The sequence below is a fragment of the Nannospalax galili genome, unplaced genomic scaffold (genome assembly GCF_000622305.1).
Source record: "Nannospalax galili isolate Female #2095 unplaced genomic scaffold, S.galili_v1.0 scaffold540, whole genome shotgun sequence".
Lineage (NCBI taxonomy): Eukaryota > Metazoa > Chordata > Mammalia > Rodentia > Spalacidae > Nannospalax > Nannospalax galili.
The window spans coordinates 198,880-213,988 of NW_008348613.1; the positions used below are offsets into that span (position 1 = coordinate 198,880).

General features: G+C 36.9%; 1 protein-coding gene across 3 annotated transcripts in view; it reads right to left on the minus strand.

Moving 5' to 3' along the window:
• Positions 1-15,109, minus strand: part of LOC103744080 (lymphocyte antigen 75) — a 148,084-nt gene that overhangs the window by 45,534 nt on the left and 87,441 nt on the right. For all 3 annotated transcript variants that reach the window (XM_008845737.3, XM_029569689.1, XM_008845738.3), the window contains 6 exons: positions 13,318-13,512; positions 10,002-10,228; positions 8,275-8,443; positions 5,026-5,175; positions 2,716-2,838; positions 772-939 (listed from right to left, as the gene is read on the minus strand). In XM_008845737.3, coding sequence (XP_008843959.1) covers positions 772-939; positions 2,716-2,838; positions 5,026-5,175; positions 8,275-8,443; positions 10,002-10,228; positions 13,318-13,512 — 1,032 coding nt within the window. The remainder of the gene's footprint in view (positions 1-771; positions 940-2,715; positions 2,839-5,025; positions 5,176-8,274; positions 8,444-10,001; positions 10,229-13,317; positions 13,513-15,109) is intronic.

Below are 15,109 nucleotides of genomic sequence, written 5' to 3' on the forward strand. Positions count from 1 at the left end.
GGGGATGGAACTCGGGGTCTTGTGCATGCTAGGCCAGCACGTTATTAGGTTACAACCTTAGTACTTGACCAGGATTTCAAATGCTAAGGATGTAGCTTGATAAAGCTTTAGGTTGTCTTAAAATTCAACATGAAAGTTATACAGGACCAGAGAGAAAAAGCAGCAAACTAGTTACAGAAATAAACCTTTAAGCTCATCTTAAGAGTGCTTTCAAAGAAATTATCTACTTAATTCTCTGGGAGTTCTAGATATATCATGTATTTACTGTCTCCATGTAATCTATTTTTCAGGGAGAAAAGCTCTACGATTTCATGAGAATTTTGGAGATGCTTTATAAATACTTCAAGACCAAGTCAAAAAAAATTGAGCATATAGCTGTTATTATTTATTTATTGACTGTACTGGGATTGAACCTAGGGCCTCATGCTTGCTAGGCAAGGACTCTACCACTGAGCTATAGGCCCAGCCCTACACTAATTTCTTTTATTTAAAAATTATTGCATTTATTATTTTTATTTTATGTGTATGAATGTATTGCCTGCATGTCTACCCATGTCATACAATGTCCACGGAGGTCAGAAAAGGGCATTGGATCCCCTGGAACAGGAATTACATATGGTTGTTAGCTGCTATGTGGGTGCTGGGAACTGAACCCAGGCCTTCTGCAAGTGCAGCCAGTGCTCTTAACCACTGAGCCATTTTGCTAGCCCCTACATTCATTTCTTGACCTATTTTACCAAACACTTCCTTAATGACAGGTTACATACTTACTCAGAGGAACTTTGCAGAGAACTCTTGCATAGCCGTGTGAACATTCAACTTTTTTCCAGGTTTCATTTGAAGCTATTAAAACGCTACATTTTCCACCACCATTTTTACTTTCATTTTCCCATTTGACAAATGTCACATCTAATCCATCTAACCAACTCCAAGATTGATCTGAAGAAAGACAATAAATGCAACTGTAGCTGTCACTACTAATCATTAAGCAAAAGTAAAAGCACGGGGTCCATTAACTCATTTACTTAGAATGGTGTTATCTTATATGATAGCTATTATTTAAAACCGAAACTCAGAGGCTGAGGAGATAGGTCAGTCAGTAAAGTGTTGCCATGTATGCATGGATTTGATACCTTAGAACCCACATAAAAAGCTGGGCACTCTGGCATATGCCTGTAAACTCAGTGCTGGGATTTGCTGACCAGCTGTGTGCTGAATCAGTGAGCTCCAGGATCAATGAAAGACCGTCTCAAAAAAGAAGGTGGAGTGATTAAGGAAAATATGTACCATTAGCTGCTGGCCTTCAAACACATGCACATACACATGGATATGTACACACATATACACACAAAAATGAGGTGGAAAGCAATTTGGGAAAATATCTGACATTGATCTCTGGCTTCCCCATATGTGTGCACAAAAGAACATGTACACACACATACACAAAATGAAATTCATTAAAAATAAGCAAAAGACTACGCTTTTAATCTGCACTTACCACATCTGAAGTGTTCAGTGCAGCTAATGACTACTAGCTTGGACAATGGAGAAACAACATATTCATCTTTATAGAACATTCTATTTATTAGACACTGATACAGATTGTGGTATTTTGATAAAGGTCAGAATGCTTGTACAGTTACTGACTGAGAAATACATTTTTAAGGATCTGTATCCTCCATTCTTTAAGAAAGCTTATTAATGTTGTGTTGCTGGAAGAGAAAGGGTCCAAGAGGGTTCAAGAGCCCCTTCACACCATTTTTGTTTTCCAGCAGAAGTAGCACCACCTTGTGGTAAGAGTATAAACACCATTTATAATTCATTTAGATAGCTAAGTTTGAATCCATTCATTTTCTGAAAAGTAGAATTCTCATTTATTTCAATTACTTAAAATTCAACTTTGCATAAAGTGTGAAACAGACTATCACATCTTTACTCTTAATTAAGTCTTTATGAATTCCAAGTTTACTCAAACCTGGTATCTATTACTGTTTATTGGAAAAATTTTCTACAAATTCTCTTTAACTGGATTGGTTTAAAAAAACGCTTTTATGATTTAATTTTGAACCATGATAAAAAATGTTCTAAGAGGCAAAGGAATAACAAGAAGATAACTTTATGAATAACACTTGTAGGCTGAAAAACCATGGTGCTAAAGAAAGATTCTAAGATGCTGAGGTTTCAAAAAGCCATGGGTTCCTGTGGGGACACAGACACTGACATTGTTGCAGGAGGAAAAAAAAATACACACACACATACACACACACACACACACACATATATATATGTATTTATGTTGAACCAAGGATCTTAGGAATAAACCTCAGAACAAGTACAGATGATTTTCTATTTTATCAGTGTTTTCTATCATTACTAATAAGTTACACATTTATTCAAAATTTACGAGTCTCCAGAACAACCAGCTTACTCATAAGAAGCATCCGAAGTGGCTACCATTTGACATTTGACGTTCTTAGGCAAGGCTGACTCGGGATTTAGGAAAGTTAGAAAATTCTGTCTCTCTGTCTCTTTGTCTCTCTGTGTTTCTGCGTCTAGCTCTCCCTCTCTCTCCTTGAAATGGGGTCTTGCTATGTAGCCTATACTGGCCTTGAATTTCTGGCGGTCCTCCTGCCTCAGTCTTGAGAGCACTAGAATTATAGAAGTGAGCCACCATGTTGGATTTTAGAACTCTTTGAACATAAGCTTGTCACTTACCCAGTGAATGTTGGGATAATCCAAGCCAAACTCTCATAGTAATATTATTATTTTCCCTCATTAATCTGCTCACAAATTTATTCTCATTTTCATCTGCTATGGTGACAATAGTCGCAGAATGATCTGTTGAAAGAAAATAAATTGCACCTAATCAGCTCTGTGTAAATTGACAAAGTGGTTCATTCTGAATTAGCCATTTGGGAAAAAACAAATCTATCATGAACAAGACCATTGAGAAATTCAAGCTTTATTTGGAGACTAGCTTTAAAAATTTGGTATTTATGGCAAAATTAAAGATAATTCCACTAATAATAGTTTTCAAAAATGTTAGAAATATTTCTAAATTGAACATTTGCATAAAGAAAAAATCATATTTCCTTAAAACATATGGCAATGGTTTGGGGTTTTGGAACTGCTTGATCAGTAGGAACTTTGTGTTTGAGCAGCTGGTTTTAATAACTGAAGCTTGTGACCACAAAGGTGTGTCACCCCATATGTTTTAGGACTCGCCTCAAAAAAGCATTTTTGTATAACTCAACTTTAAACCAAATGTATTCTCACTATTTTATGACTAAGGAAACTGAGACTCAAGAAGATTAAGTAAATTCTTCAGGTTCACACAACTGGCCAGTTAGAGAATTTTAAAAGGTAATCTAAACCTTGTCAGTAATAAGAATGGTTTTGAGAGTTTTGTATTACATTTGAGAATTTTCATTTCATTCATTCCTACAACAACCCCGAATGTACCAGACTTTGAAGTATATTTTCATTCTCACTGTTTGGATGAGAAAACAAGTGATTATGTAACACCCGTGATGCCATTTAGCTAGTACATGTGAGAAGTGGGGTATGAACCCAGGCTGCCTGGGTTCAAAGCAGAAAGGATAATACATCAAGCCTCCCACACAAATGTTCCTATTATATGGTCAAGCCGTAACCAGGACATTCTCTAATCAGCCAACTGCCTTCACAGTAGTTAGCAATCAATATAAATGAGCCACATGTCATCTGCCTGGCTACATAGCTACTGCAAGGAAATAGTTTTAATCTTTGAATATTGTAGGTGGTTTTCTTGGAAGCCATTTTACATTTTGATTGAAGGCAGTGACAGGCTCTATCATGGGAGGCAGTCAGTCATTGTTGTTTTTTTTCTGAAGTGGTTAAATCCAAAGACAAAAATCCTATCCCTTATTGGTATTCTTAGGATGTGAGACAGCCTTATTCAGAATGGATGGATGACACGTGCTCACGGAACTTTATTACCCTCTTCAGTCTCAGCTTATTACTAATATTGTAGTAATGTACTATCTAGTCAACTATATTTTGCCCATAAACCATTTCTTCTAAGCATATCTAGCTATATTTAAAATTGTTTTATCTGTCATCATTTCTACTTAATAGTTCACCTAGCATTTTTATTTACTTCTTCCTATTTTACTTTCAATGTACTTATGCTTACATAGATTTTTATGTATTTAGCTCTAAATTTTAATTTAATCATGTGTGTATGTCACCTGATGTGCCTGCTGGGAACCAAACTTGATTTCTCTGGAGGAGCAACAAGCTCTCTTAACCTCTGTCCAGCCCCATTTTATTTTTTTGGCTGTTGTTTGTTTATAAATATTTTTTTGACAGGGCCTTTTGTAACCCAGGATGGTCTAGAATCACTATGCATTTGAGGATGACTTTGACTGCTGATTCTCTTGCCTCAACCTCCCAAGTACTGGGATTACAGGCACATGCCACCAGGTCCATTGTATGTGGCCCTGAGTATCAAGCCCAGGGTATTGTGCATGCATGCTAGGCAAGTATTCCACCAACTAAGTTACATCTCCAATCCAGATTGATCATTTTTAATGACTATTCCATTATTCTATTGACTTCTTACATTATAACATAATTAACCATTTCCCTACCATTGGGCAATTAGGTTATGGTGCTGTTATAAAATGGCAAATGCAGGGCTGGAGAGATGGCTCAGTGGTTAAGAGAACTGGCTGTTCTTGCAGAAGACCCGGGTTCTAATCCCAGCATCCACATGGCAGCTAACAATTATCCATAACTCCAGTTCCAGGGATCCGACACCCTCTTCTCTCCTCTGTAGACACTGCACGACATGGATGCACTAACATGCATACAGGCATAACACTCGTACACATAAAATAAAAATACATAAATCAAAAAATTAAAATAGCAAAGGCTTTAAATATATTTTCCAAGATATGATCATTATTTCATATTAGTTCCTTAAGAAAAAGTTCAAGAGTTAAATTATTTAGCCATGAGAAAATGATTGCATTTTTAACTCACCAAATTCTTGACACAATTGTTTGGCCTCTGTGAAGCTGTGCAAGGCCTGGTCAGTGGTGTAACAGTGATCTCTATACTGGATCCACTGGGAGCTGTTCCCTTTTGCCACTGGACATTTTGACGAATGTACACGAGGGGACAGCTCTTTGGCTATGAAAATGTTAGACATAGCTGTAATGATGTAGAGAAAAAGGCAACTACTTTTCCCAATCTCATTAAATGTTCCCATTTGAAACCTGGGTTTGTGGATAAGGAGCCTATAACTCATTATGTACACCACAGAAAGCCACAACCTGTACTCTGTACACACATTCTAGTTAGCTTTCTGGAAGGCACTTCAAAACTTAGATGATAGACATGAGGAAAGTCCTTCCCCTCTAAGACAGACTTAATCCAACTTAAAACAACTAGAAAGAAGCAAATATGGGTGGAGCTTTGGTAGGCCTGCAAGTATTCTCAAATAATAATTAAAATTCTTCCTTTCCTTGCTTCCCTTTTATTTCCAAAATATAAACCACAGTTTATCTAAACACATAAAGAGCTATTTAAAAAGTCAGACCCACTATTAGAAAGTTGGCAGTTTGTTTTCGCAAAGTGTAATAGATCAGCATAGCAAATCTCTCACAAACTCAAAGAGTAGGTGTAGATTTTCAAGCACTTAAAAACTCTTCTGTTTTCTACTTAAACTGTTGTGAATTTTAGTTGTGCTGAGTAATGCTAGAAGCCTATGCAGTGAGGCTTGGGCTCCTTAGGGTGGTTATTAGCTCTGTCTCCAGCATGTAGAATTGGAAAGCTGTATTCTACAGTAACTTAAAACTCTTCTTAGTGTTTTCTGCAGATCTCAGTCAGGTAGGATTGTTCTTAGTTGTGCTTTCTGTGATTCCAGAAAAATGGCTGCTGTCATTTCTCTGATGAAGAAACTTTTGTGTTGATCTTAGATCCTTCTGCTTCTGTTTCCTTTTGGAAATCAGGCCTGATCCTCTCAGTTTTCAGTTATTTGATGGCTTTACCTCCTTAATGCTACCCATTTAAGCCCTAAGTCAGTGCAACAGCTGGAGGAGTAGGCAAATTTACCACTTGCTGCTGATCAAAACTCATATGCCAAATGCAACTGTTAAATTTATAGAGCTCTTCACTAATGTTACTGGTGGAAGGAGAGGCTACCAGCAAGTTCTTGCTTTTACCACTTGGTGAAAATAGTTGGTAAGCCAAAGGAATACCTTGGACTACTCCTCTGTATTTCTGAGCTTAGCTGTATGTTGCTTCAATAGATGCAAAAGCAAGTTTGGCCACTGGCAGGGCAGGGCTGATGGCCTTGTAACCTCTCACATTGGGAACACATGGAGATACCTCATCTTCGTTTTGTTTCTAGAATTGTCTGCAACTGGGCTGGGTTATGCATGTTACATTCCTTCTCCTTACTGTTCCTCTTTAAGTTATACTTCCGACTCTTAAATTTTTTTAAAGAGCTTGCATTATCGTAAGTTTGTTATATTCTTTTTGTTGTTGTTTGGTACAGGGTCTCACAAGTACTAAGGAAACACTCTAACACTGAGCTACATCCCAGCCTGGGTTAGATTCCTGCTCAAGATTTTTTCTTTTAATAACGTTTCTGGTAGCCCAGGCTGGCTTGGAATTTGATATATAGCTCAGAACTTAATATATAGTGAGAGATGTCCTTGAACTTCTGATCCTCCTGTGTCCAACTCCTGAGTGCTAGGATTATGGGCATACACCACCATATCCAGATAGAAAGTGCTGGGAATGGAACTCAGAGCTTTGTACATGCTAAGCAAGCATTGTACCAACTGTGCTCCAGCCCCAACCCCCAATTTTTAATACCAGTAAAATATACATGGCATACAATTTGTCATTCTTAAACATTTTTTGTTTGATTGTTTTTGTCTTTGTCCTTGTTTTAGTTTGAGATAGGGTCTTGCTTATGTAGCCTAAGGTTACCCTGGAACTCACTATGCAGCCCAGACTGGCCTTGAATTCATTTTTCTCCTGAGTTCTGGGATTACAGGTGTGTACCACCGCACCCAGCATCATCTTCAGCATACAGTTCAGTGGCACTAAGTGCATCAACTGTACAACCACCATTACAATCCATCTTCAAAATATTTTCATCTTGAAAAACTGAAACTCTGTAGTCCCTACCTCCTCTAGATCCTGATAAACCTGATATAGTTTCTGTTTCTATGAATTTGAGAACTCTAAGTACTTCATACAAGCAAACTCATACAGCATTTGTCCTTTTATCATTAGCTTGTTTCACTTAGCATATTGTCTTCAAGATTCAGCAATATTGTAGCATATGTCAGAATTTCCTTCCTTTTTAAGGATAAGTAGTATTTCACTCTGTATACAGATCTATATATATACACACACATATATAGGCACACATACCCATGCATTCCACAGTCTACTTATCTGTTCACCTATTGTAAGATACTTGGATTCTCTCTTTCTTTTAGATATTATGAATTATGTTGCTATGAACATGGCTGCACAAATATCAGTTTGAGTGTCTGTTTTTAATTCTTTTGAGTAGACACCCAGACAGGGAATCACTGGATCATATGGTAGTATTAAGTTCTGACTTGTCATTCTCTATCCTGTAAAGTCGGATTTTCTAGGCAGATTTCTCTCTATTTCTGCATGCTTTATCACATATCAACAATTCCAATTGTCTTTCTATAAGAATTCTTTTTTTTTCTGTGACTAGCAACTGAGAAGTCAGTTCTTGATTATACCTTTTAAAAAGTGTATATTTTTAATTATTATTTTATATGTGGGAGTGTTTTGCCTGTGTGTATGTAAGTGCACCATGTGCATGCAATGCCCACAGAGCCCAGAGAGGGTGTTGGATCCTCTGGAACTGGAGTTATGGTCAGATGTTAGCTACCATGTGGGTGCTGAAACCCGGGTCCTCTGCAAGAGCAGCCAGTGATTTAACCATTGAGCTATCTCTCCAGCACCCTGGATTATGCCTTTAAAGGAATACCCCAGCCTCTGAAAAACATTGCTCTATGAAACTAGAATTCTCAGATTCTAGAGTAAAACATAACTATCGATGATAGAATGACTAAATGTCCTTGGAAATAAATTCCCTGACAGTATATATCATGCATTTGTAAAATGTCAAGAATTATTTCTTTAGAATTTGTGGACCAAATGTTCTTAAGTGATTATATGCATAAATTGTGTCATATTTAGTAAATGCAGTTATTCAAAGTCAAATCTTACATTTTGTAGGCTTGTAACAAATAGCACCATCCTTAACAGAGATACATTTTTCATGTTTCCAAATTCCTTTTGGATCTAAGACAACACAATTTCCAGGAGATTTTGTGTCTTTCCACGGGATATAGTCGAACGCACTGCCATCAGACCATTCAAAACTTGATTCACTTCCCTGTTTAAGAATTGTACAGATAACCTAAGCTCAGATGTGTGACTTCAAAAAGAACATAAAAAAATAATTCACATACATTAAGAAGTATTGGAGTGGAAGGCTAATTGTATACATATAAATATTGTCTAGATCTAGCTGCAAAATCAGAGATTTATTTATTTTTTTTCTAGATAGAGTCTCCCTGTGCCTCAGCTGGCCTGGAACTCACTACAGAGATCAGGCTGGCTTTGATCTCACAGATATCTGCCTGCCTCTGCCTCCTGAGTGCTGGGATTAAAGGTGTGTGCCACCATGCCCAGCTGGAAATTTACTTTTGATACATTAATTTGGAACTTTTGCTCTGGCAGAATTTAAGCAGGACTTTAAATTTAGAGATAAACAGTACATTCTGTTTCTGGATTTATTTATTGAGAGGATAAATTTATGTAACACTCGAAATTCAGTGGCAAACATTGAATTCAATGGGAAACATTTACCATAATTAAAGATTCAGAATCCCAACGCTCATGTTCTGAATATTGGTTTTTTTTTGTGTGTGTGGTGCTGGGAAGTGAACTTAGGGCCTCACACAAGCTAGGCAAGGGTTCTACCACTGACCTATATTCCCAGACCTGAATATCGTTTTCTATGTTTTAAAGTTTTATGGTTTGTATCTGGCTACATTCTCTACATTACAGAGACCACCACACAGCAAGGCTAGAAAAGGAAGTAATTCTCAAGAAACTAAAAATGAGAAGGCTACTTTTGATTTTTCCTTTCGTGTATAGTCTTAATTTGTACTCTTTCTTTTATTTTCTTCATTCTTTTCTGAAGATTATTTAAATGAGGCCCACAACTCTCAATTAATGGCTATTTTTGCATACCAGACATCATTAGAAGTACATACTAATTGGATTCAAATGTGGCACCAAAGATGTGCTTATTAGCAGAAGATTAATCTTAAGTAATAATAATTTCTTTGGGAAAAAGTGGGAAGAAAGTTATATCTTAACAATATTGAGGATTTTGGTTGGCAACTATATAAATTTTTTATTAAAATCTAAAAGAAAATATTATTAGCCTGATTTTACCAATGAGGAACCAGGATTACAAAGGTTTAACCTACTCACTATCTTCTAGCACATAAATGGCAGATGTGTCACCAATACTGAAATTTAGGCTTTTCTGGTTTTATGCTATTTTCTTCTTACTGGCTTTTCAATTGGTCAGTCCCAAATTAGCTTCAGGGACTTGGGATGCAGTTCATAGTTAGAGCCCTTGCTTAACATGCACAAGACCTTAGGTTTGATCCCAAGACTCACAACAAAACCAAACCAAAAAAAAAAAAACAAAATGGTTACAACAGTGCTGTTGAGATATTACTCCACTGGACCCACAGGCTGATCTGGCCATTTGCTTATGTACATTCTAAAATTTTTTAATTTGTTCTATGCTGAAAAAGTTTAGGAAAACATCAAGACTTAACCTATTATTATATTTTGAATTAATATCATTCTTAAAATTCTAACTCTCAAAGTTATAGATTTGGAATATTTCTGGAAAATAAAACAAGACTTACGTCATGACTTGAGAGCCCAACCCATAGAGGGAATCCATCACGATTTACAATATCCTCTAGAAAGAGTTGCCCGTTCTGGTTGTGAATACTTGCCAAATGTCCTCCACTTTGAGAACACATGTTCAATGCTTCATACCATGTTACCTTTTTCTGAATAACATTATAAATGCCATCTTCATATGGAATAAACTGTGGCAGAGTAGTGTTGTGCTCTTCCTTGTAGTCAACTATAATATTCCAAATAAAAGAGCTAATAAATAAATTTAAATAATTTCAAATACGTATTTTGGATAAAAGGACCTGCAATTATTTCAAAAGTTAGATAAAACTGAGTTTCTTAATTCATAAAGAAGTCAAATGCAAATTTATTTTTCTTATTTCCACAGCATATATAATAGATTCTTAAATATTAGAGTTTCCGTGTTAATTTAGAAATGCTTAACATGATGGAAAAATTGATGATCACCTGGATATGTGAGACTGACTGTAATGGATTTATCTGCACCAGGGAGTCAGAAAGGGTGCTTGCTAAACTAGGCCTGTAGTGTAGGGGGAAATTAAGACTAAAGAGAAAGAATATATTCAGAAAGTAAGGAAGTGTTGAAAACAAGCAAATCAATATGTAAAACACAGCTATGAGGGACTATGAAAGGGTTACTCCATGCTGGCATCCAAGGAAAGAGCTCCCAGTAGTCAAACTGGAACAACCAGGTGGAACAATGAGTAGTGTTGTATGTTGGGTAAAAATCGAAGTATCTTTTCTTTCTTTCTTTCTTTTTTTTTTCAAAGACAAGGTCTCAGGTACCCCAGCCTGGACTCAAACTCACTATGTATCCAAGACTGGCCTTGAATTCTCCATCCTCCTGCCTCCACTGTAAGTGCTAGGATTACAGACATGTGCCACTGTGCCTGGCTTCAAATATAAAACTAGTAACTATGAGTCCACAATAGGAATAAAAGGTTAAACGAAAAATAAAAATAAGAAATTGGGCTGGTGAGATGGGTCAGAGGGTGAAAGCTTGCTATGTAAGCCCAATGACCTGAGTTCAAACCCACATAAAGGTGCAAGAGAGAACCAACACAACAAAGTTGTCCTCTGATCACACTGTAGAATGCAAGCACCCCCACACAAATCACATACACATACATACACATAATAATAATGATAATGATAATAATAAAAAATTCTAAAGTAATTAAACAAAAAAACTACAAAATTACAATGATGAGTCAGTCATAAGCATATGACTGAATACATTTTTAAAAGACAGAGAATAGACAATTCTTGTATAGAATTCCAGGCAATCATGTAGATACTTCTGCCTCAAGATGATAGAGGACAACTCTCTCCCCTGTAAGTGTGGACTGAGCATAGTAACTCTCTTTACAGAGAGTACAGCATGGAGATGAGGACAAGGAACAACTTTGCAATTGAGAAACGTTAGCAAACACAACCTAAACCCTAGTGACAAATGCTTAAATAGACAATGATGTTGATAGCATTCACTGTTCATAGGCTAGGGCAAAAATGACACCTTCTCCCAAACTCAAAATCCCAGTTTAATCATGAGAAAAACATAAGCCAATTTAAACTGAGGGATACTCTAGAAAACATATGACCAAAGTGTCTCAAAGCTGTTAAGGTTTTCAAAAATTAGAAGAATCATCACAGGCAAGAGGAGCCATGCTGAGACTAAAGCAGTATCCTGGATAGACTCCAAGTAGGAAAACGACATGAAGTAAAGTCTAGGGAATGTGAATACTGCATGGGCTTTCATTAGGAGTAATGCACCAATGTTGGTTCATTGTGACAAATGTGCCATACTAATGGGAGATGCCAACAACTGGGAAAAGTAGTTGTGGGACATATGGAGACTCTCAGCACTATTTGTCCATCTTTTTTGCAAATCTAAGTCTATTCTAAGATGAATGTTACATTAAAATGTAAAGAATGGGAGGTTGAGAGATGGGTAAGGGGCTAAGAGCACTGGCTGCTCTTGCAGACACCCGGGTTTGGTTCCCAGAACCACCCACATGGTAGTTAACAATCATCTCTGGTTCCAGAGGGTCTGATGCCCTCTTCTGGCCTCTATGGGAACTACACTCACAGGTGCACTTACATACATACAGGCAAAACACTCCTACACATAAAAAGGGAAATTACAGATGGAAAGTTTTTTGGCACAAAGAAGACAAATAAAGCTACAAATATGTGAGTGGACATACAGGGAACAATGAAGTTATTGGTCTGAGAAAAAGATGCTCAATGAGCAGGAATAGGAGAAAGATAAAGGCTGGGAGAGGCTTAGACATTAGGAAGAGATGATGCTGTCTAATGTCTTAAACATTTACAAGGACTTGGAGCAACTGACAACAGGGCATCCATGAAGACTGCTAATGTGAAAGGTCTCCAAGACATCGCTCTGTCACACCTGGAAGGGAGGCAGTTCACTAGGGTGCCACTGTGATTGTTCTATATCAAGAGATGACTTAGAGTAGACTGCTAGTAGCAAAAGGTTTTAAGCTGAAAACAATTGAAGCAGAATTTATATTTAAAAATAGGTTTATTTAATAATTAAGGCAGGGAGACATTCATTTTTCCTAGATGAATGTCTCTACACACACATTTTCTCCTTTATAAAATTTATGTCCATTTCTCAAGACCCAAGCAAGTGTCACCTCCTCCTAAAGGCATTCTTGCTCTCATTGAACTCTTTTGTCTATACAAATAATCTAAGACTAGCCTTCATATGATAAAGAAGTGAATGCTGTCTCTCCAGCCTTGTTGAGGTCAAAACCAGGATACCAAGGGCCTGGGCTTCGTCTGCTTTTGTAACCTCTTCAGTTCTTCATGTGGGACTGAATGTGGAAGAAGTACTTAAAATACAGAATGTGTGTTATATAGGCATATGACATCTCACGAGTGGAGCTAATGGTCTTATACTTTCTTGCCCTGGAGTGGAAACCACACTTTTTCATATTAACTGTTGTGATTTAAGTGAGGATTGCTACCAGCTGATGGTGCTATTTGGGAAGGCTGTGGAACCCTGCAGAGGTAGAGCCTTGCTAGAGGAAGGGGGTCACTGGAGGATGGGCCTTGATGGTTCATAGCCTGCTTCCTTCCTGACTATGATGCAATATGATCTGCCATCCTCCTGCTCCTGCCACCATGTCTTTCCTGCCTGTTGCCATGTCTTCTCCACCATGATGGACTGTATTCCTCTAGAACTGTGAGACCAAACAAGCTCTTTCTCCCTTAAGTTGCTTTTGTCAGGGTATTTTATCACAGCCACAGAAAAGTAACTAAGACACTTACCCATTTCAATTTTACAAGCAAAAATGCTGTGCTGGTGAAAATAAAGTGTTTCTTCAATAACACTAAAGGGCTGAATATCCCAGAAGCCATCAGTGCTCAGACCAGCCAAAAACTTGTCATTTTTCACAGTTGGTCTTCCTCTTCGCCAGTGTGTATATGACAGTGCGGTCTTATCAAACCACATCAAGGAATTATCTAGAGAAAAAAAAATTTTTATGCTTAGAGGTTAAATCAAAATTGTTGTCACAATACTAATATTTAAAATAAATTTGGGGCTGGAGAGATGACTCAGTAATTAAGAACATTGGCTGCTCTTGCAGAGGACCCAGGTTTTGTTCCTAATACCCACATGGTGGCTGACAATTGTCTATAACTCCAATTCCAGGGGATCCAATGCCCTCTTTTTGCCTCTGCAGGCACTGGACACATGGGTGCACTTACATATAGGCAGGCAAAACACTCATACACATAAAATAAAAATAAATGAATAAAAAAATTTAAGTTAACTAATTTTCTTTCTCTTTTCCCCAGATTCTAAAATCTGATATCTCTTTAAAATATCTTCTTATTATAACAGTAAATCATGCTTATTTTTAGTTCAAAAATATATAAGTATGGAAATTTAAACTATAATCCCACTCTTCAATAGCTTACAATTTGTTACTTTTCATCAAATATCCACTTTTATTACATATTTTTAATTGTAATGGAAATGAAAATAACTATTTTATTTTAAAATTCTTGATATTTTACAGAATTAATGATAGAAATTTTTTTCTCTGAACATACTCTGTGCACAATTTGCAAACTCATGACTGACTGATTTTATGATGGACCAGTCAATTCACTGTGGAGAGAACAGTCTTCTCAACAAACAGTGCTGAGCAGCTGTATATCCACAGGCAAAATAATGAATTGGAGTCCCTTGCTGTTACCATATACAAAAATTAACTCAACCATAGACATAAATATAAGAGCAAAAACTGTAGAATACTTACAAGAAAATACAGGGGTAAGTAATCATGGCCTTGCAGTAGACAAAGCCTTCTTATACATGTACAAATGGCAAGAGGAGAAGCAAATTAAAGACAAGAATTTCTGTGCTATCAGAAAAGTGATAGGAAAAATATTTGAAAATTGTTTAACAACAATTTAAATATAGAACATGTAAAGAATGTTCACCACCACAACAATAAAAAGACAAATAATTTAATTTAAAAATAGACAAAAGGCCAGAATAGAGACATCTCCTAAGGTGATATACAAACAACCAATAAGTGTGTAAAAAGATGCTTCACCATCATTAACCATCAGAAAGCTACAATAACTTACAAAACTTACAAAAACTTCAACTATATTATCATCTTATACTCGTCTGAAGAACTACCATCAAAAGGATGTATTAAAATAAATGTTGGCAGGGGCTGGAGAGATGGCTCAGTGGTTGAGAGCACTGACTGCTCTTGCAGAGGACCCAGGTTCAATTCCTAGCATCCACAAGGTAGCTAACAACTGTCTGTAACTCCAGTTCCAGGGGATCTGATGCCCTCTTCTGACCTCCACTGGCACTGCATGACATGGGTGTACCTACCTACATGCAGGCAATACATTCGTACACATAAAATAAAAATAATAAATAATAAATGTTGGCATAGATATGGGGAAACTAGCATTCTCCTACATGGTGGTAGCAATGGAAAATATGCAGATGCTTTGGAAAACAATCTGGCAGTTCTTTAAAGTATTAAACAAAAGGCCATTAGGAATTGTATACCCATGTACACCCAAAAAA